This window comes from Oryctolagus cuniculus, chromosome 4, assembly GCF_051225735.1.
Source record: "Oryctolagus cuniculus isolate XC-2025 breed Fujian yellow rabbit chromosome 4, ASM5122573v1, whole genome shotgun sequence".
Classification (NCBI taxonomy): Eukaryota; Metazoa; Chordata; class Mammalia; order Lagomorpha; family Leporidae; genus Oryctolagus; species Oryctolagus cuniculus.
Genome location: NC_142870.1, coordinates 5930867 through 5951677, shown reverse-complemented (window position 1 = coordinate 5951677; position 20811 = coordinate 5930867). Strand labels below are relative to the sequence as shown.

Below are 20811 nucleotides of genomic sequence, written 5' to 3'. Positions count from 1 at the left end.
AATTCATATTGTTATAAAGAAAATGATTTTCAAATTTATTTTCTGCCTGGACATAAAAGAAATAGGAAAGAAGACAGTCTATCATCCTAAGGTGGAGGTATTTTATGGGGCAAGCATTTGATTCAGTGGTTAGGAAGCCTACATCCTGTATCAGAGTACCTAAGTTCAAGTCCAGGCTCTGCTTCCCAACTCAGCTTCCTATTAATGTGTACCCTGGGAGGCAGCAGGTGATGGCCCAAGGAGTTAGGTCTCTGCCATCCATGGATGGCGTTTCAGGACCCAGCCCAGACTATCACTACTGTATTCCCTGGGGGAAAGGGGACAAAAAGTAAAAGCTCAAGTAGTTGGGCCCATGCCCCCTACTCCAGAGAACTGACTGTTGTAGATATTTAGGCAGTGAACCAGTGGGTGGAAGATCTTTATGTCTCCACCTTTCAAATGAAAAATAAATTTGGAAAATAAAGTGCAGTTATAAAAAATTTGAAAAAAATCCTTATTTCTAAAACAAAGCTAGACATATATACGGAGATAGAATACAAAAAACAAAACATTAAAAAAAAAAACCAGCTCAGTCCCTGGGACGGACATGGCAGAATCTCACAGAGTAAACACTTCATATATCTTAAAATAAAGACTGCAGAAAGACAAGAGTTCTATAGATGAATAAACACTAGTGATGAAGAACTAGAGGCAAGAAACATGAACTGCCCTTTCAGAAAGTTTACCAGAGGAGATAACAAAATGTTCAATAAAACTGAATAAAAGATACGAGAGAAATTCTAACATAAAGAGAAAAAGGAGGTGATGAGCTACGTGTAAGCAACAAGCCCTGCAGAAGGTAACAGAGTGGGCCAGCAAGCACTGGAGGACAAGCTGGCTGCCCACAGACCAGACGTCTACTTCTCACAGGAAACAGACAAGCCACAGCAGGACAGGTGGGTAAATCAGAGAAGACAGATCCCAGTCAAGTCGGGTCTGTATCTTCAACAAAGAATAAGGCTAACAGAATAAGGACGAGGAAAAGGAAGTGGAGACTACATGAGGGAGGTAAGACTTCAGGCCACATGAACAGTGATAGTAAGCTACTAAGACGGAGGCAGAATCCACCCAGAATCTGAGGTTAGGCGTCAGAGTGCTGCTGTCTTGCTCTGGTAAAGCGCATCACTGCTCTGGTAAGCTGAACACACAGATGCTCCAGGTGCACAGGCTAGATGAAAGGCTGAGAATATAAACCTGACACATTTTCATTAGTTAACAAATATATACCATTATCAGGAATTGGCTCCATATCCCACGGGCTAAGTTTTTCAATTTCAGTATTGTCCCACCTATTCAAAAAAACAAAAACAAAATTCTAATTAGCCTTTCATGAAAACAAACTCAGAATACTAGCTAGGAATTTATCATAAAAATAAAAGGATTAAAAAACATGAAAACCACCTCAATGCAGCAAATAAATTTTAAATACTAGCACTAAATGCTTTCTGAAATGTTAATATGCATATCAAGACTTGGAACAAAACCAGGAATCGTGTGTGGACTGTAACCAAGTAAGTAAATAGCTAACTCGAAGTACGAAGACTTGGAATGCCATGCTTCACAAAGTGGATTTATACCACAGCCAATGGAAAAGCATGAAAATTTACTGCCTACTCCTAACTATGACTCCAACAGTACTGGGTAAAGTAAACATTGGAGGCCTACAAAAACAGTCTCGGATAAGCAAGCAGAACCTGAACCAGAGGAACTACAGACTGAGAATCCCTAACTGAAAATCTGAAATCCAAAAACAGAAACTTTCTGAGCACTGACATGACACAGCAGAAAACTGCCCATCTGATCTCATGTGACAAATCACAGCTAAAAGTCCGGTACAGGGCGGGTGAGTATTTAAGCCAAGTTTTTTAAATGCTCATATTCTCCATCAGAATACCTAGAGTCAACACTCAGCTATCGCTCCTGACTCCAGCTTTTTTTTTTTTCAGAGCTTGATCCCAATTCTTTTTTTTTTTTTTTTTTAAGATTTATTTATTATTTATTTCAAAGGCAGAGTTACAGAAAGGCAGAGTCAGAGAGAGAGATCTTCCATCCACTGGTTTACTTCCCAAATGGTCGCAATGGCCAGAGCTGGGCCGATCCAAAGCCAGGAGCCAGGAGCTTCCTCTGGGTCTCCCACACAGGTGCAGGAGCCCAAGGACTTGGGCCATCTCCTATTGTTTTCCCAGGCCCATAGCAGAGAGCTAAATCAGAAGTGGAGCAGCCGGGACACAAACCAGGGCACATATGGGATGCCAGCATTGCAGGCAGTGGCTTTACTGGCTATGCTACAGCACCAGTCCCTCCAGCTTCTTGATAATACAGAAACCCTGTCGGGTCGGGATTAAGTTCCACTATTCCAGCTTTGGTGTGGCCCAGCCCCTGTCATTGTTAGCATTTGGGAGAGTGAACCAATGGATACCAACACTATGGGTTCTGTCTATGTATCTGCCTCTTGAGTTTTTCAAAAGCCCACTAAAAATATCGAATAAAATCCCTTTAGTTTGGGGCCAGAGCTGTGGCATAGCAGGTAAAGCCACAGCCTGCTAGCATCCCATATGGGCACCGGTTCAAGACCCCACTGCTTCACTTCCAATCCAGCTCTCTGCTATGGCCTGAAAAAGCAGTGGAAGATGGCCCAAGTCCTTGGGCCCCTGTACCCATGTAGGAGATCCAGAGGAAACTCCTGGCTTCAGATCTGCGCAGTTCCAGCCATTGTAGCCATCTGGGGAGTGAACGATCCAATTAAAGACCTCTCTCTCTCTGCCCTTGCCTCTAACTCTGCCTAATAAGTAAAATAAATCTTTAAAAAAAAAAAAAAAAAAAAAAAAAACCTTAAAAAAATCCCTTCAGCTTAATATTGTATAAAATTACCTTCAGTTTAATTGTGTAAGGTTTATGTGAAATACAAATGAATTTTGTGTTTAGACCTGAGAAGCATCCCCAAAACATCTCCTTATATATATATGAAAATTCTTCCCTTCCCCCCATAACCCCCCAAAAAAATAAAATTTAAAACACATTTCTGATTCCAAGCAATTCAGAAAAAGGATACTCAATCTATACTGGTGAATAGAAAACAAACAGGTTCATAGCTGAGATATTTCATAGGTTAGACTGACATGACTCATAGACAAAAGTGTAAATATTTAAACCGAAATACATCAGTATTTCACCACAACTGAGCTACTTAAAGATGATGAGTTTTTATCTGTTACCAACCTAACAATGTAACACTGGAAATGACTATCAGGATACTGTGGTTGATATGGCTCTTGACTTAACACCGTTCCAAACCACCAAGCATCATCAATGATAGAACGGAATCTGTCACCTGTAAGAGAAGATCAAGTATGAGGTTTCCACTATTTGCTACCATTCAATATTTTTTATCTACAGAATACCATATGATAAAACAGAAATCAAAATATATTTGTATTTTAAAATGAGTCATCATTCTACATATCCCAAAATCCTTTGATGATAAAAATAGATGTAGAAAAGATAAAATGCTGCACTCAGCAGCTTACTAACAGCAAAAAGCCATGCACTGTAATGGAACAAAATGGTTTTTGACTAGGTTTCATTAAGTGGATTCATAACCCTACTCCAAAATAAATCATATGACATTTCACAACATGAAGAACCAAGTTTCTAAAAAATTCAAAAATGTCTTAAACAACTTATCCTATCAATACATCTGCATAATATATAAAACACTTATAAAAAATACATAGCAGGGGCTGGCGCTGTGGCGCAGTGGGTAAAGCCACCACCTGCAGTGCCGGCATCCCTTATGGGCGCTGGTTCGAGATCTGCTGTTCCACTTCCAATCCAGCTATGGTCTGGGAAAGTAGTAGAAGATGGCCCAAGCCCTTGGGCCCCTGCACCCACGTGGGAGGCCTAGAAGAAGCTCCTGGCTTTGGATAAGCACAGCTCTGGCCATTGCAGCCATCTGAGGAGTGAACCAGCAGATGAAAGACACCTCTCTCTCTTTCTCTCTCCCTTTCTCTCTCTCTGCCTCTCTGTAAGTCTGCCTTTCAAATAATATAAGTAAATCTTTAAAAAAAATACATAACCGTTCCCAAAAAAAGAAAATGCAGTTAACAAAGTTATGATTAAAGTTGTTCTATGTAAATACTCTTACCTCCATAAAAGTTTCCCAATTCTTAAGATCATAGTCTCAATGTACCCACAAAACATTTGTTTTATTATTTAATATAATTAAATATCATATATGCTAATGTCTCAGCATAATATAAAATCATGCAAGTAGATATTACAAGTGATTTAAGACCAACAGAAAACTGAGTGGTTTTACGGATTTCTAAACGTGTTCTAAAGCTATATACAATACTTTGAGTAAAGTGCATTTGATCCCTACGTCACATATATTACAAAAAGAAGCACAGGGACCAGTGGTGTAGCACAGAAGATTAAGCTGCTGCCTACAACACGGGCATCCCACGTGAGTGCAAGTTCAAGTCTTAGCTGCTCCACTTCCCATCCAATATCCTGCCAGTGCACCTGGGAAAGCAGCAGAGTATGGCACAGGTCCTCAGACTCTTGCACTCATTTGGAAGACCTGGATGGAGTTCCAGGATCCTGGCATCGGCCTGGCCCAACCCTAGCTGTTGTAGCTATTTGAAGGAATGAACCTTTTCTCTATTTCTTTCAAATAAACAAATCTTTAAAAAAAAAAAAGACTGCTATAATACCTATATATTTTTTCTTTCCCTTTCATCTTACAACTTCAAAACAAAACCAATTAAAACGAAAAAGCCACCTATTCAACAATATTCTTTTAGTACTGACAGTTCTTAAGCAGTTTCACAGAAATATAAATCAAAAGCTACATTTTATTTCCAAGACAGATCCCTTATACACACATACACATACATATACACACACACTCACACACACACAGTTGAAAGGCTGAGTAACAGGGAAAGAGGGAGGAATGGACAAAAAAAAAGGGAGCGAGGGGCATGGAGGAAGGCAGAGAGAGGGAGAGGGAGAGAGAGAGAAATGAGCGTTGAGAATATCTATCAATATATCCATTGGTTCATTCCCCCAAATGGCTGTGACAGCCAGAGCTGGACTAGGTCAAAACCAGGAGCATGATCTTCCACCCAGGTCTCCCACATGGGTGTCAGGGACCCAAATACTAGGGCCATCATATGCTGCCTTCCCTGGTTCATTAGCTGCAGGCTGGAAGGGAAGCAGAGCAGCAAGAACCCACACCAGCATCAATACTGGAAGCAGGTGTCACAAACAGTGGCCTCACTGGCTGCATACATTATGTAAAGGTCTTCCTTTTGCCGTTGGTTCACCCTCCAATGGCCACCGCAGCCGGCGTGCTGCGGCCGGCGCACCGCGCTGATCCGAAGCCAGGAACCAGGTGCTTCTCCTGGTCTCCCATGCGGGTGCAGGGCCCAAGGACCTGGGCCATCCTCCACTGCACTCCCGGGCCACAGCAGAGAGCTGGCCTGGAAGAGGGGCAACTGGGACAGAATCCGGTGCCCCGACCGGGACTAGAACCCGGTATGCTGGCGCTGCAAGGCAAAAGATTAGCCTATTGAGCCGTGGTGCCAGCCCCACCCCAACTTATTTCTTAAAAGAATTCTTCTCAAGTCATCCCATTACGATATCAAGGTTAAATGTTTTGGTATATTGGGACTTTTTAAGTGTGAAATTTATCAATCTTCTGATTATTTTAAAACCTAGGATAATTGCAAAAATTGAAGATAATTATATGGGGATGTATGAAAGGAAATAATAAATCTTTTCTAGCCTCAACAACAGAAAACCTAATAGAAGAAAACTGACAGACTGAAAGCCTACACAGTCTCTGGGCCAGCTCTATGGCACAGCTGGTGACGCTCCACCTGTGATGACAGCACCGGTTCGAGTCCCAGCTGCTTCACTTCTGATCCAGCTTGCAGCAAATGCACTGGGAAAGCAGCAGTGGACAGCAGAGAACAGTGACTCGATTACTTGGTACCCCTGCCACTCCGGGGAGGAGCCCAGAGGGAGTCCAAGGCTCCTGGCTTTGGCCTGGCCCAGTCCTGGCTGTTGTGACCATTTGGAAAGTGAACCAGCCAATGGAAGATACTTCTCTCTCTCTCTCTCTCTCTCTCTGTTACTCTGCCTTTCATATAAACAAATCTTTAGAAGAAAAAAGAATCAGTGAATATCACATCCTGAGTGATTTATATTCACTTAAGAGGTTTACCTGTTTGTATACTCTAGAATTCACAACCAATAATTTAGAGCAATGAGATTAGTTTTAAGGCTATGTAAAACTCAATAAGGACAGACTTACAAGACTGCCAATTCCTTTGTCTTGCTTCATCATAAAATTGACGCAATACAAGAAAGTCAATAACATCTGGCATATCATGGTATCTAAACAAAAATAAAGCATTAAATTCCCTACATAGCAAGTTACAGTATATAGCAACACTGTCCAATAGAAAAAAAAAAAAGGAAACCATATAGGTAGATTTTTATTTTCAACTAACCAATTTTAAAAAGAAACAAATGAATGTTAATATTATTTTAACCCCATATTCCCTAAGTACCATTACAATATATAAATATAAAATGAGAAATTTTACATGTTCTTTATGCCAAGCCTTCAAAAACGTAGTGCATTGAAAACAGAATCTATTTGAATCAGCCGCATTTTAAGTGTTTCACAATCACATATGGCCAATAGTTACCATAACTCGCAGCACAAGTCTAACAAATGATTTACTCTAATAATCTCTCAAAAGCAAGGGTTGAAAACAATTTCACACAGGTCAAAATTCTCCACAAAGGTGGCATGGAGCACAACATGCTGTGCCACACCTGAGTTGCTTCCTATAGGTTCCCTTGCACCAGAAGCTCCACTCACATCTGCGGCTCTCCACAGGGCTCTACAGGTACCTATCAGCAAGATGTAACCTCTAGAACAGTAATACATACCTAATAGAGAAAGCTTTGTCCATAAGTTTTCCACTTGCTGGATCTATAAAAGCTAGTTTGAGGCAACACAGTGTAGGTGGTCCAACCTCATATCGTATTCCAACTATTTTGACCAATTCTTGATCCTTTCAGACATTTTTAAAAAATGGTTAAAACAAAGCAATTTTTCAATAATTAAATCTTCAACATATTGCTATATTAAGCAAACTCACAATTTAAGCTTTCAGACCAGCAACAAGTTCAATTTACCATTAAGTAAAATCATGCTTTTTATCTCTACTTTTTGTGAAAATACATATTTTAAATATTCTAATAAAAGGAATATACTCACTTTAAAAAGTCAGTTTACTTTTTTTAGAAAATACACCACAAAAGTCTAAGAATGAAGACACAAGTCACAGATCACCTCAGTATCTATAAAGACAACCACTGGTAACAATCTGACATAATGTCCTCCGGCATTCTTCTCTTTATATAATACTTTTTTTTTTTTTTTTAAAAGACAGGCAGAGTGGATAGTGAGACAGAGACAGAGAGACAGAGAGACAGAGAGAGAGAGAGAGAGAGAGAGAGAGAGAGAGAAAGGTCTTCCTTTGCTGTTGGTTCACCCTCCAATGGCCGCCGCGGCCGGCACGCTGCGGCCGGCGCACCGCGCTGATCCGATGGCAGGAGCCAGGTGCTTCTCCTGGTCTCCCATGGGGTGCAGGGCCCAAGCACTTGGGCCATCCTCCACTGCACTCCCGGGCCACAGCAGAGAGCTGGCCTTGAAGAGGGGCAACCGGGACAGAATCCGGCACCCCGACCGGGACTAGAACCTGGTGTGCCGGCGCCGCAAGACAGAGGATTAGCCTAGTGAGGCTGTGGCGCCGGCCATATAATACATTTTCAGTTATATATAAATTTGTTTTATGCAATCAAAATGGGTAAGAATTTTTATATTCAAAATCTCATTACTAATTTTCTGCCTAGTTCATTCCATAACAAATACTTACTGAATAATACACCACATTCTATAACCTAGCAGGGATAAGGATAGTGAACGAAACAAAATCCCTTCTTGGAAGGAGTATCCATTAAATGATTTTGCCCTAATCAACCTTCCTCCCAGTCTGTTTTCAGAGTACTAGGAATGCAATAGACTATTCATACGTGTATTCATTAAACAAGCACTTTATTCTTACCAAAAAGTACCAAATGCTCAAGTAAGTACACTTGAGTCTCATTATTCATGGAAGTAACACTCCATAAAGTTGCCTAGACTACTAAATTAGACTAAGTAAAACAGACTGATCACGGCCGCAACATTATCATAAATCAAAGAATACATAACCTGGTTTATATGCATTTTGTTTAAAAGCACCTCATTTAATGTATGCTGCAGATTCACTGATAATGACTCACATCCAACAGCACCGTAAATGAGACCCAAACTAAGCCTGCCTAACACACGTGTCTTCCCCTTCAGTACATCACAGGCTCCTTGAGCTTAGGAACACCAGACACCACACGTCTGCACTACGCTTGAGAGGCATCTTAAAAAGCAAATTCACCCCTAAAAAGGCAGGAAAATGGAAAACACAGTACTAAAGAGATCACAAGAAGGACAACTGTTCGCAGAACGACAGCTGAAACAAGAAGGCAGAGTCACCTTACTCAGCCTCGTTTAGAAATGCTCATCAGGCAACACAAGTCAGCTGCCATTCTGCACAAGCCCAGAACAAAGTTGCTGAATATTTGGGCATACCAAGGAACTCACACCACGTACGCAATCCACAAACAGAATGTGAGGACTGACTACTTAGGAACCCAGTAACAAATGAAACACACAAATAAAACACAAATGTATGTAACGTATATGTAAAGCCAACCCTACAGAAGCACAGCCATTAAGCTGAATACAGCTATACTGTATAAAATAATTTGCAATTTTTCATTTAAGTTACTGAAAGTATCAAAAATGTATTAAAGTATAAATAAAATAAAATTCACTGATAATGCTATCCCACAGATGAATCAACTCCAGCATTTTGATACTTTTCTTTTTCTTGACTACAAATATCATTTAAAATTCTGCTATAAAATCAACACTCAAAAAATCAATAGTCTTTGTATCTTTGTATACATAAACAATGCCATGGCTAAGAAAGAATTTTTTGGGCGGCGCCGCGGCCGCCTGCGGCACCAGCACACCAGGTTCTAGTCCCAGTCAGGGCACCAGATTCTGTCCTGGTTGCCCCTCTTCCAGTCCAGCTCTCTGCTGTGGCCCGGGAAGGCAGTGGAGGATGGCCCAAGTGCTTGGGCCCTGTACCCACATGGGAGACCAGGAGAAGCACCTGGCCTGGCTCCTGGCTTCGGATCAGCGCGATGCACCGGCTGCGACAGCCATTGGAAAGTGAACCAACAGCAAGGAAGACCTTTCTGTCTGTCTCTCTCACTGTCCACTCTGGCTGTCAAATAAATAAATAAATAAATAAATTTTTTAAAAAAGAAAGAATTTTTAGTATCAGTCCCATTCACAGTAGCTGCAAAAAATTTTTAATATCCTGGGGTAAATTTAACCAAGGATGTGAAAGATCTCTACAATAAAAATTATAAAACATTAAGGAAAGATATAGGAGATGATACAAAAAATGGGAAAACCTTACAGGTTCATGGATTGTAAGAATGAATATTATCAATATGTTCAAGGCAATTTATAGATTCAATGCAATCTCAATCAAAACACCAAAGACATTCCTCTCAGATCTGAAAAAATTGACCCTAAAATTTATACAGAATCACAAGAGACCTTGATTATCTAAAGCAATCCTAAATGATAAAAATAAAGCTGGAGGCATCATAATACCAGGTTGCAAGATGTATTACAGGACACTTATAATCAAAATAGCCTGATAATGGCACAACCACTGACATGTCGACCAATGGAACAGACCCTAGAAATTTATCCACCAACTAATCTTTTACAAAAGAGCTAAAATCACTCCTTAAGAGAAAGGATACTCTCTTCAGTAAACAGTGTTGGGAACATTGGATATATGCATGTAGAAGTACGAAACAAGACCCCCTACCTTACACCCTATAAAAAAATCAACTCACAATGGATCAGGAATCTACATCTAAGACCTGCAACCATCAAATTACTAGAGGAAAATATCAAGGAAACTCTTTAAGACTTTGACATATGCAAAGACTTTCCAGGTAAGACCCCAGATGCACAGGCAATAAAGATAAAAATAGACAAGAGGGATTACATCAAGCTAAGAAGCTTCTGCACGACAAAGGACATACTCAACAAGCAATAGACAGAATGGGAAAAAAATATTCGCAAATTATATAGCTGATAAAGGATTAATATCCAGGATATAAACAACTCAAGAAACTCAACAACAAAATAAGCATTCCTGTTAAGAAATGGGGCAACAATACAAACAGGTATTTTTCAAAGGATGAAATACAAATAGCCAACAGAAACCTGACGACGCTCAGGATCGCTAGCTATCAGGGAAATGCAAATAAAAACCACAATGAGATTTCACCTCCCCCCAGCTAGAATGGTTATCATTCACAGGCCAGTGTTGTGGTGTAACAGGTTAAGCCACTGCCTGCAATGCTGGTACCCCATGTGGGCGCCAGTTAGAGTTCCGGCTGCTCCACTTCCCATCCAGCTCCCTGGTAATGTATCTGGGAACACAGCAGATGACATCCCAAGGGCTTGGGCCCCTGTATTCAGGTGGGAGACCCAGAAGCAGCTCAGGGTTCCTGGCTCTGGATTGGCCCACCCCTGGCCATTGCAGCCATTTGGGAAGTGAACCAGCAGATGGAAGATCTCTCCCTATCTCTCTGTAACTGACTTCCAAAAGAAATAAACAAGGGGCCAGTGCTGTGGTGCAGGTTAACGCCTTGGCCTGAAGCGCCAGCATCCCATATGGGCACCTGGTCTAGTCCCAGCTGATTCTCTTCTGATCCAGCTCTCCACTGTGGCCTGGGATAGCAGCAGCAGATTGCCCAAGTCTTTGGGCCCCTGCACCTGCGTGGGAGACCTGGAAGAAGCTCCTGGCTCCTGGCTTCAGATCAGCGCAGCTCCAGCCGTTGCAGCCATCTGGGGAGTGAACCATCACATGGAAGACCTCTCTCTCTCTCTCTCTCTCTCTCTCTCTGTAACTCTAACTTTCAAATAAATAAATACATAAAAAAAGAAACACATTTTTAAAAGAAGAGAGAGAGAGAGAAAGAGATCTCTAAAAAAAGAAACAAAGCATGTCATATCATTATAAAAATTAAAAAAAAAAAAGTAGGAGGGTGGGAGGGACGGTAGGTTGGGGAGTATCACTATATTCTTAAAAGTGTATATACAAAACACATGAAGTTTGTTCTCTTTATAAATTTTTTTTAAGATTTTATTTTGTTTATTTGAAGCCAGAGTTACAGAGGGAAGAGAGGGAGAGATCCTCTGCATGCTGGTTCACTCCCCAAATGACTTTAACAGCCTGGGTTGGACCAGGCCAAAACCAGGAGTCAGGCGCTTCTACCAGGTCTCCCATGTAGTGTAAGGACCTAAGGACTTGGGTGATTTTCCACTGCTTTCCCAGATGCATAAGCAGGAGCTAGATTGGAAGCCAAGCAGACGGGACTCAAACCAGTGCCCATATGGGATGCTGGCACTGCAGGCAAAGGCTTAACCAATTACATCACAACACCAGCTCTCCCTTATATAAATTTTTTTTAATTTAAAAATTGTTATAACAAATAGCAATTTGCATCCCACTTTCTTTCCTAGTAATGCATTGTGAAACTGTATCTACCACTCATTCAACAATTATTATACATATATATATACACACATATATACATATATATACAAAGTGTGGACCTCTTCATGCAGCTTATCAGCAATTTGAATAATTGCTGGCAAAACAAAATCTTCGCTATTCACTAATATGTGGTATTTTCTTTCTTAAACTAAAAAGTAAAAAACTGAGTAAATATTGGAAAGGTAAAGTTATTTCCTTATTTTATGATGCTTGAGGTCAAACCTTCATTCTAATTTTTTATAATTTTAATGTTTTGTTTTGTTTATTTTTTAAAGAGGCTGAGAGACATAAGAAGCTCCTATCCAACTTTTCATTACCGACAGGCACACACAGCTCCAGACCAAGCCCAGGAGACAAAACCAGGAGCCTGACCCAGCTCTCATACATGGTGGCAGGAGCACCACCACAGGATCTGCATAGCAGAGCGCTGGAGCAGGAGCCAGACGTGGGACCGCACACAGGCGCTCCTGTTTGGAACACAAGCCTCTCCACGGCTCAGCCACACTCCCTATTTTCTTTCCTGAAAGGTTTCATCTCTTCTTCTGAAATCTGTCTTGCTGTAACTATCTCTGAGACCGACAGAGGCAGGTGTTTGCCACAGTGGTTAAGAAGCCACTTGGGGGCCGGCGCCGCGGCTCACTAGGCTAATCCTCTGCCTAGCGGCACCGGCACTCCGGGTTCTAGTGCCGGTCAGGGCGCCGGATTCTGTCCCGGTTGCCCCTCTTCCAGGCCAGCTCTCTGCTGTGGCCAGGGAGTGCAGTGGAGGATGGCCCAAGTGCTTGGGCCCTGCACCCCATGGGAGACCAGGAGAAACACCTGGCTCCTGGCTCCTGCCATCAGATCAGCGCGGTGCGCCGGCCGCAGCGCGGCGGCCATTGGAGGGTGAACCAACGGCAAAGGAAGACCTTTCTCTCTGTCTCTCTCTCTCACTGTCCACTCTGCCTGTCAAAAAATAAAAAATAAAAATAAAAAAAATAAAAAAAAAAAAGCCACTTGGGGAGCTTGCATGCACCCCTAACCAGAACGCTGCATCTGACTCCTGGCTCCACTCCCAATGCCATCTTCCTGCTAACGTGCAGCCCGAGAGGCAGTGGTGACGGCTCCACTACTCGGGTCCCCACCACTCAGATAGAAAACCTAGACTGCGCTGGCAATACGCTATCTGTTACAGGCATCTGAGGATCAAACCAATGGATGGGAGATCCCTCCAACTTTCTGTGTGTGTGTGTGTACGCACGCACAAGTGAGGGGGAGGGAGCGAAGGAAGGAAATATGAGACAGACTAGCTTTAAAATAAACTTACAATAAATAAACTTTTTAGAAAGATTAACAAATAAATTTATGAAGGTACTTCTAAAAATTCACAGAAAATGAAATTTTAAGATCTGGAATTATTCTGGTGCCAAGAAAAAAAATTTTAATCCACGGAGCTTTTTCATAGTACATCAATCATTTTCTACCTAAGGAAAAAAAAGCTTTTTGTACCAACAGACTTTTGTCCACCAAAATAAACCCACATCTTTAATTATGGTTTTCCATGAACTTTCTGACTTAGCCTCATATATAGTGCCACGCACTGGCTTCCTCAGAGAGACTCCATATTGCCACACTTAACCTTTTACACATCAATCAGCAACGTAAAAATTGCATACCCATCGACAGATACACCATCCCACTGGATCTTTTTGTTTGTTTGGTGGTTTGTTTGTTTGTTTGTTTGTTTTGACAAGCAGAGTGGACAGTGAGAGAGACAGACAGAAAGGTCTTCCTTTGCCGTTGGTTCACCCTCCAATGGCTGCCGCGGCTGGCGCACTGCGCTGATCCGAAGGCAGGAGCCAGGTGCTTCTCCTGGTCTCCCATGGGGTGCAGGGCCCAAGCACTTGGGCCATCCTCCACTGCAGTCCCGGGCCAGAGCAGAGACCTGGCCTGGAAGAGGGGCAACCAGGACTAGAACCCAGTGTGCCGGCACCACTAGGTGGAGGATTAGCCTATTGAGCCGCGGCGCCAGCCCCCACTGGATTTTAAGGCTTGGCAGCTTATAGCAGGACTGTTTTATTTAAAAGTAGGAAAGAGAGAAACTAAGCATGATCCCAGAGGCAGGAAGGAGTTCTAGGGACTAAGACAGCATCCCAGAGAACATAGCCTATCAGGTAAAAGCCTCTGCCTGCAATGCAGGGATCCATATGGGCACTGTTTCGTGTCCCAGCTGCTCTGCTTCCAATCCAGCTCCCTGCTTATGGACTGCGGAAAGCAGAAGATGGCCCAACCCTATATCCACATGGGAGATAGAGATGTAGTGCCTGGCTTTAGCTTGACACAGCCCTGGCCACTGCAGCCATTAGGGAGTGAACCAGTGGGTGAAAGGTAGCTCTGTCTCTCCCTCTCTGTAGCTCTGATATTCAAATAAATAAATAAATCTTAAAATCTGCATCCCAGAGGGGAGTTATCAGGGTTCAGTGGAAGCACTATCTCTCTGCCTCTCAGCCTCTCAAATTAAATAAGTAAAAACCAAAGAAGTGTGTTTCTAAGATGTTTTGAAATGGATTTATAACTAAGTTATTGAGATACGAGAGTAATTCTTTTAAATTCATGGAAGATGGAATTTAAAAATAAGTTTATTTTGCTGTGAAGAAAACCTGAAATCCAGACATAGATTGTTCAAGATGAGCATTTTGCAAATCTGTTGATGTTTAATAGTTTACCATCATCATACTCTTGATATGCTACTGATTCAATGATTCTACACCATTATCCTACCCGAAGATCCATTTTTCTCCATGGCTCCTTGTTAGGGTTTAGTTCATAAATGTTGTTTCTTCTGACTGCTTCAATATAAGCTTCATGACCCTGTCGAAAATATATTACCTAGAAAAGGGAAGTATAGGTTCCAAAATTAATAGAAACCTAAACAGCAATACAAATTTTGTTTCTTGTTCCACACTGATATTTTTAACATTCATTATTCTCACCTCATCACCCATCTGAGGAACAAAAGGAGACTTTCGAAGTGCTGTGTCAGTTATCCACACTGGAGGATGAAATTCATATAAATGCTCCATATTTGCTAGCTCTGCTGGAGTCATTCTACGCAAATTCTGCCAAAGCAAAGAGACAAAATGTTTAGTATAGAGAGCGCTTGGGGCTGGCACTGCGGCCCAGCAGGTTAAGCTGTCTCTGGCAACGCCAGCATGCCAGCATCTAGATAGGAGCACCAGTTCTAGTGCAAGCTGTTCCACCTCTAATCCAGCTCCTCGTAACACACCTGGAAAAGCAGCAGAAGGGCCCCAGTACTCGGGCCCTGCCACCCACCTGGGAGGCCTAGACAGAGTTGCAGGTTCCGGCTTGCCTGGCCCCACCCAGGCCACTACAACCATTCGAAGAGTGAACCAGCGTATGGAAGAGCACTTTGTGTATCTCTCCATCTTTCTTTATAACTCTGCCTTTCAAGTAAGTAAATAAATCTCAAAAAAAAAAAAAAGAAAAGAAAAGAAAAAAAGAAAGAAAGAAAAGAAAAGGAAAGAAAAACAGCCAGTGTTTAACTGAAAAAAAAATAAATCTTTACAATTCGGAATGCCTATTTTTTTTTTAACATTTATTTATTTAAATTTGCAAGGCAGCACATCAAAGACACAGCTTTCATCTGCTGGTTCACTGCCAAAATGGCTCCAACAGTCAGGGCTCAGCCAGGCCAAAACCAGAAGCAGGAACTCCATCAGGGTCACTCCCACTCCCACAAGTGGTAATGGCCCAAATACTTGGGCCATCTTCCACTTCCTTCCCAGACACATGAGCAGTGAGCTGGACTGGAAGCAGAGTAGCTGGGACTAGCAACGGCGCTCCAACACAGGATGCTTGCGTGAGCTGCAGCTTAGCCCACTGAGCCAATATGCCAGCACCAGAATGACTATTTTTCCACATGTACGTTCTAAGGTTTATGTTTCCAATAATTAGTTTTTAACCAACAAAGACATTTGGTTCCATAACATACACTCGAATATATTACTTTTTTTTTTTGAAAGAATTATTTGAGAATTAGAAAAATCTTTCATTCACTGGTTCATTCCCTAAATGGACCCAGTGGGATTTCCAAAGGCCATATGGGATGCTGGCACTTCAGGGTGGTGATTTAACCTGCTGAGCCACAGTGCTGGCCCCAAGGATATTACTTTTTTTTTATTTGACAGTTAGTGAGAGAGACAGAGAGAAAGGTCTCCCTTCCGCTGGTTCACCCCCCAAATGGCTGCCACAGCCAGAGCTACAACGATCCGAAGCCAGGAGCCAGGTGCTTCCTCCTGGTCTCCCATGCGGGTGCAGAGCCCAAGGACTTGGGCCATCCTCCACTGCCTTCCTGGGCCACAGCAGAGAGCTGGACTAGAAGAGGAGCAACCGGGACTAGAACCGGAGCCCGTATGGGATTCTGGTGCCACAGACGGAGGATTAGCCAAGTGAGCCACAGCGCCGGCCCCAGGATATTACTTCTAAAAGCACTGCAGACCTACCTGGAACTTTTCTAGCATCATCTCCAAATTTTCTGGTAGGTTCTTCATGCCACTTTTCACACCATGGTAGGGGGCTAATTACCAACCTAACTCCTCTCCCACATATAGCCTATTGTGGTAAAAACTCTATTCTGCAACAAGTGCCTCTTGATCTGAGGTTCTGAAACTAGTGATTCTAAAACGTGACCACCAACTTCTTGATCGTCCTCCAGTCCCCTTCAAGAGGTGGACATTATGCCCCGTCCTCCTGGTATGAGCAGGACTCAGTGACTCAGAAGCACCCTGTGCCACTTTAACAGTGAGCCATGAAAATCAACAGAGCACTTCTTTGCTCATTCTGGACCTCTCACTCTGAGGACACTCAAGCGGCCAGTCTCAAGGAGATACACACATGAAAACAAACTGAGGTCACAGACAACTGGCATGTGAATAAGCAAGGGAAGACCATCACTCAGGCCTACTCATGCCCTCAGCTGACCACACCAGGGCCAGACAATCTACCAGATCAAAGAATAGTAAATGTTTATTCTTGTAAACCGAAGATTCTGGGTAATTTGTTACACAATGGACAACAAATACAAAAATTTAACACCATTAAAAAAGTGACTACCCACACAAGATAATCCCATACAACATACATATGAGGGTACTTCAGAAAGTTCATGGAAAAATCAAATTAAAAGTTTGGGGGTTGGCATTGTGGTATAGAGGGTTAAGGTGCTGTCTGCCACACCTGGGTGGTGCTCCTTTTAGTCCTGGGTGCTCCTCTTTCAGTCCAGTTCCCTGTTAATGTGCCTGGTAAAGCAGCAGAAGGTGGCCCAAGGACTTGGGCCCCTGCTATCCACAAGAGAGAACCAGATGGAGTTCCTGACTCCTGGCTTCAGCCTGGCCCAGCCTTGACCACTGCAGCCATCTGGGGAGTGAACCAGTGGATAGTGGATATCTATCTCTCTGTAACTTTCAAATAAATAGATATTTTTAAAAAGAAAAGGGTAAGTTTGGCAAAAAGAAAAAATTTTGAATCTATGCATATTGTTTAAATCCACACGGGCTATGAACTTTCTGAATAGCCTTATATGAATGACTTCAAAATTATTTGCACTAACTTCCATTTTCTGCAAACATTTTGAAGTACCCTTGTGTAACAGAAGAAAAAAGCAAAATCAAGAGAAGAGTATGACGATGACATCTAAAACAATAACTAAAAATGGCATTAACAGACAAAATAAGAAAGTATCTCAAATTGTCTTGAAGTCTATGTGTGGTGTTGAAATTAAAAGGAGACAAACAAGCGCTAAAGTGCAATTCTGGGTAAAACAGAGCTTTCCCTTTAAATTTTTTTTATGAAAAGGTTTACCAGTCAAATCCAAAACAGTACTGATGTAAAAGTGTCAGTAATAAAGTAGCCTTTTGGGGCCAGCATTGTGGTGCAGCAAGTAAGACCTGCAATACTGGTCTCCCACATGGAGCAACGGTTCATATCCCAGCAGCTCCACTTCCAATCCAGCTCTCTCCTAATGGCCTGGGGAAAGCAGTAGAAGATGGCTCAAGTGTTTGGGCCCCTGCCATCCAAGCTGAAGCTCCTGGGTGCTAGTTTTGGCCTAGCCTAGCTCTGGCTGCTGTGGTCATTTGGGGAGTGAACCAACAGATGAAGGACATCTCTCCCTCTCTCGCTGCCAACTCTTTCAAAATAGATCTAAAAGTAAAAAAGAACACTTCTATAAAAAGCATATATACATGTTACTTTGTATCTTACTCAATGCTACTTTATTTAATTTTTATTAATATAAAGAGAACAGATTTCATGTATTTCATAGGTACAATTCTAAGATAACAATACTAACTTCCCTTCTTCCTCAACCCTCTCCTTCCTTCTACTTCTTTCATTTTTGCAAAAAACACCAGCCCTACTAGTCAATAAGCACAAAGTAGAAAGGCGACATTTCCACACACCGCTTCCACAGGAGTATAAATAACAGCTAAAAACAACTACCAAATCACAAGATGTGTAACTTTTCTTACCTCTTTTTTAGGTTTACTATCTTTCTTTCTCTTCCGTCGTCTTTTTGGAGGTGATAAATTCTCAGTAGACATTTCATCTTCTGAACTACTACAGAACCTGGTAATTCGTCGACGACAGGACATTCGTAAAGGAGGCTGTAAATTGATGCCTGCATCGGCTGTCCAATCGGAATATCTGGATGAAGAGTCACTGGAGAAGGGGAATGTCGTAAGGAATATGGAATCGGAATCTAAGCACTGACAGCAAGCTAATGAAACACCTTACGGGGAGAGAAGAGGAGGGACAGAGCAGGAAGGAGGATCCTAGGCAGATGTACATGGAACACCCTCCCCACACTAACAGTGAAGAATGAAACGACAGAGGATCACAACAAAGATGGCAAAAAAGAGAAATCTCCGGCCGGCGCCGCGGCTCACTAGGCTAATCCTCCGCCTAGCGGCGCCGGCACACCGGGTTCTAGTCCCGGTCGGGGCGCCGGATTCTGTCCCGGTTGCCCCTCTTCCAGGCCAGCTCTCTGCTGTGGCCCGGGAGTGCAGTGGAGGATGGCCCAGGTGCTTGGGCCCTGCACCCCATGGGAGACCAGGAAAAGCACCTGGCTCCTGGCTCCTGCCATCGGATCAGCGCGGTGCGCCGGCAGCAGCGCGCCGGCCGCGGCGGCCATTGGAGGGTGAACCAACGGCAAAAGGAAGACCTTTCTCTCTGTCTCTCTCTCTCTCTCACTGTCCACTCTGCCTGTCAAAAAAATAAAAATAAAAAAAAAAAAAAAAAAAAAGAGAAATCTCCACTGATGTTGGAAACCAGAAAGAAATGTAAGTTTCAGAATTTTTCACAAGTAAACTACAGGTGAGGTCTAACGGAAAAAAACATCTGCAGCCAACCAATAACTCCTCCTTCAAATTATGAGGCCCAAAGGCATAAGAAGAGATCTCACAAAACACCAAGAGCTGACCCCCTCCACCACATTACTGGAGGCTGAGGTATAGACGAGGCATTTTAATTGGAATCAGAAGCCATCAATAAATACACTGGGAAGTCCAAGGGAAGCATGACTTCAAAAACAAAGTTGTATTGTGATATTTTTTTCAAGGCAGGGAATTCCCTAATGACAGAAATTCAAGAAAAGAGCTAATCATTGACACACCTGGAGCATATACAACACCAAAGAAGAAAGCAATGAAAACAAAACAAGCCCCTGAGCTATTATTAACATCATCAAACAGAGATACAGACGTTAAAGGTCTCTCTATTGGGCCTATTCCTGCCCAAGTTTCAACCATACACTTCTCAATCTACTTAAATCAGACACACAAAAACCCATGTTTTTAAACTCATTTCTAAAACGTAAAAAAGAACTGCATATAAATATTACAGTAGGTTGGACTGGTGCTGTGGCATAGCAGGTAAAAGCCGCCACCTGAAGTGCGGCATCCCACATGGGTGTCAGTTCAAGTCCCGGCTCCTTCATTTTTTTGTTGTTTTTTTAAAGACTTATTTATTTATCACTCTACCCGCTACGCCACGGCGCCAGCCCTGGCTGCTCACTTTCAATCCAGCTCTCTGCTGTGGCCTGGGAAAGCAGTGGAAAATGGCTCAAGTCCCTGGGCCCCTCCACTTACGTGGGAGACCCAGAGAGAGTTCCTGGCTCCTGGCTACATATTGCTGTAGCTCCAGCCACTGCGGCCATCTGGGGAGTGAACCATCTCTCTCTCTCTCTCTCTCTCTCTGTGATTCTGTTTTTCAAATAAATAAATATTTTCAACAATCACAATGGGCTAAGTATCCGCCTGAAGCACTGGTATCCCATATGGGTGCCGGTTAGAGTCCTAGCTTTTCCACTTCCAATCCAGCTCCCCGTTGATGGCCTGGAAAAGCAGCGTAAGACGGCTCAAGTGCTTGGGCCCCTGCACACATGTGGAAGACCCAAAGGAAGCTCCTGGCTCCAGGCTTTGAATCAGTGCAGCTCCAACCACTGCAGCCATTTGACAAGTAAATCAGCAAGTGGAAGACCTCTCTGTCTCTCCCTCTGTAACTGCTTCTGAAGTAAATAAATAAATCTTTTTTTAAAAATTACAGAAGCTTTTGCTCTTTACAAATAAAGTCAAGAGGCCAGAGTGCTATTTAGGACATCTGCCATTCTATGAGTCTGCTGTGTATCCCGCTTCCCATGATGGATCGTTCTCTCCCTTTTTGATCCTATCAGTTAGTATTAGCAGACACTAGTCTTGTTTGTGTGATCCTTTGACTCTTAGACCTATCAGTGTGATCAATTGTGAACTGAAATTGATCACTTGAACTAGTGAGATGGCATTGGTACATGCCACCTTGATGGGATTGTATCGGTCCTTAAGGCATTCAGATCTGGCTGAAGACCCCTTGAGAGTATTTTAGGCATGGAAAGCTAAGACACTCTGGCAAAAAAAAAAAAAAAAAAAAAAAAAAAGCCTAAATGAAAGATCTCTGTGAGTGAGAT

At 42.6% G+C, this 20811-nt stretch overlaps 1 protein-coding gene across 2 annotated transcripts in view; it reads right to left on the bottom strand.

Moving 5' to 3' along the window:
- The window catches only part of BRWD1 (bromodomain and WD repeat domain containing 1), a 126139-nt gene that overhangs the window by 35460 nt on the left and 69868 nt on the right, over window positions 1–20811 (bottom strand). For both annotated transcript variants that reach the window (XM_051833556.3, XM_089330547.1), the window contains exons 23-29: window positions 18341–18530; window positions 14789–14914; window positions 14577–14684; window positions 7009–7133; window positions 6362–6444; window positions 3259–3370; window positions 1267–1328 (exon numbers count right to left, since the gene is read on the bottom strand). In XM_051833556.3, the coding sequence (XP_051689516.3) occupies window positions 1267–1328; window positions 3259–3370; window positions 6362–6444; window positions 7009–7133; window positions 14577–14684; window positions 14789–14914; window positions 18341–18530 (806 nt within the window). The remainder of the gene's footprint in view (window positions 1–1266; window positions 1329–3258; window positions 3371–6361; window positions 6445–7008; window positions 7134–14576; window positions 14685–14788; window positions 14915–18340; window positions 18531–20811) is intronic.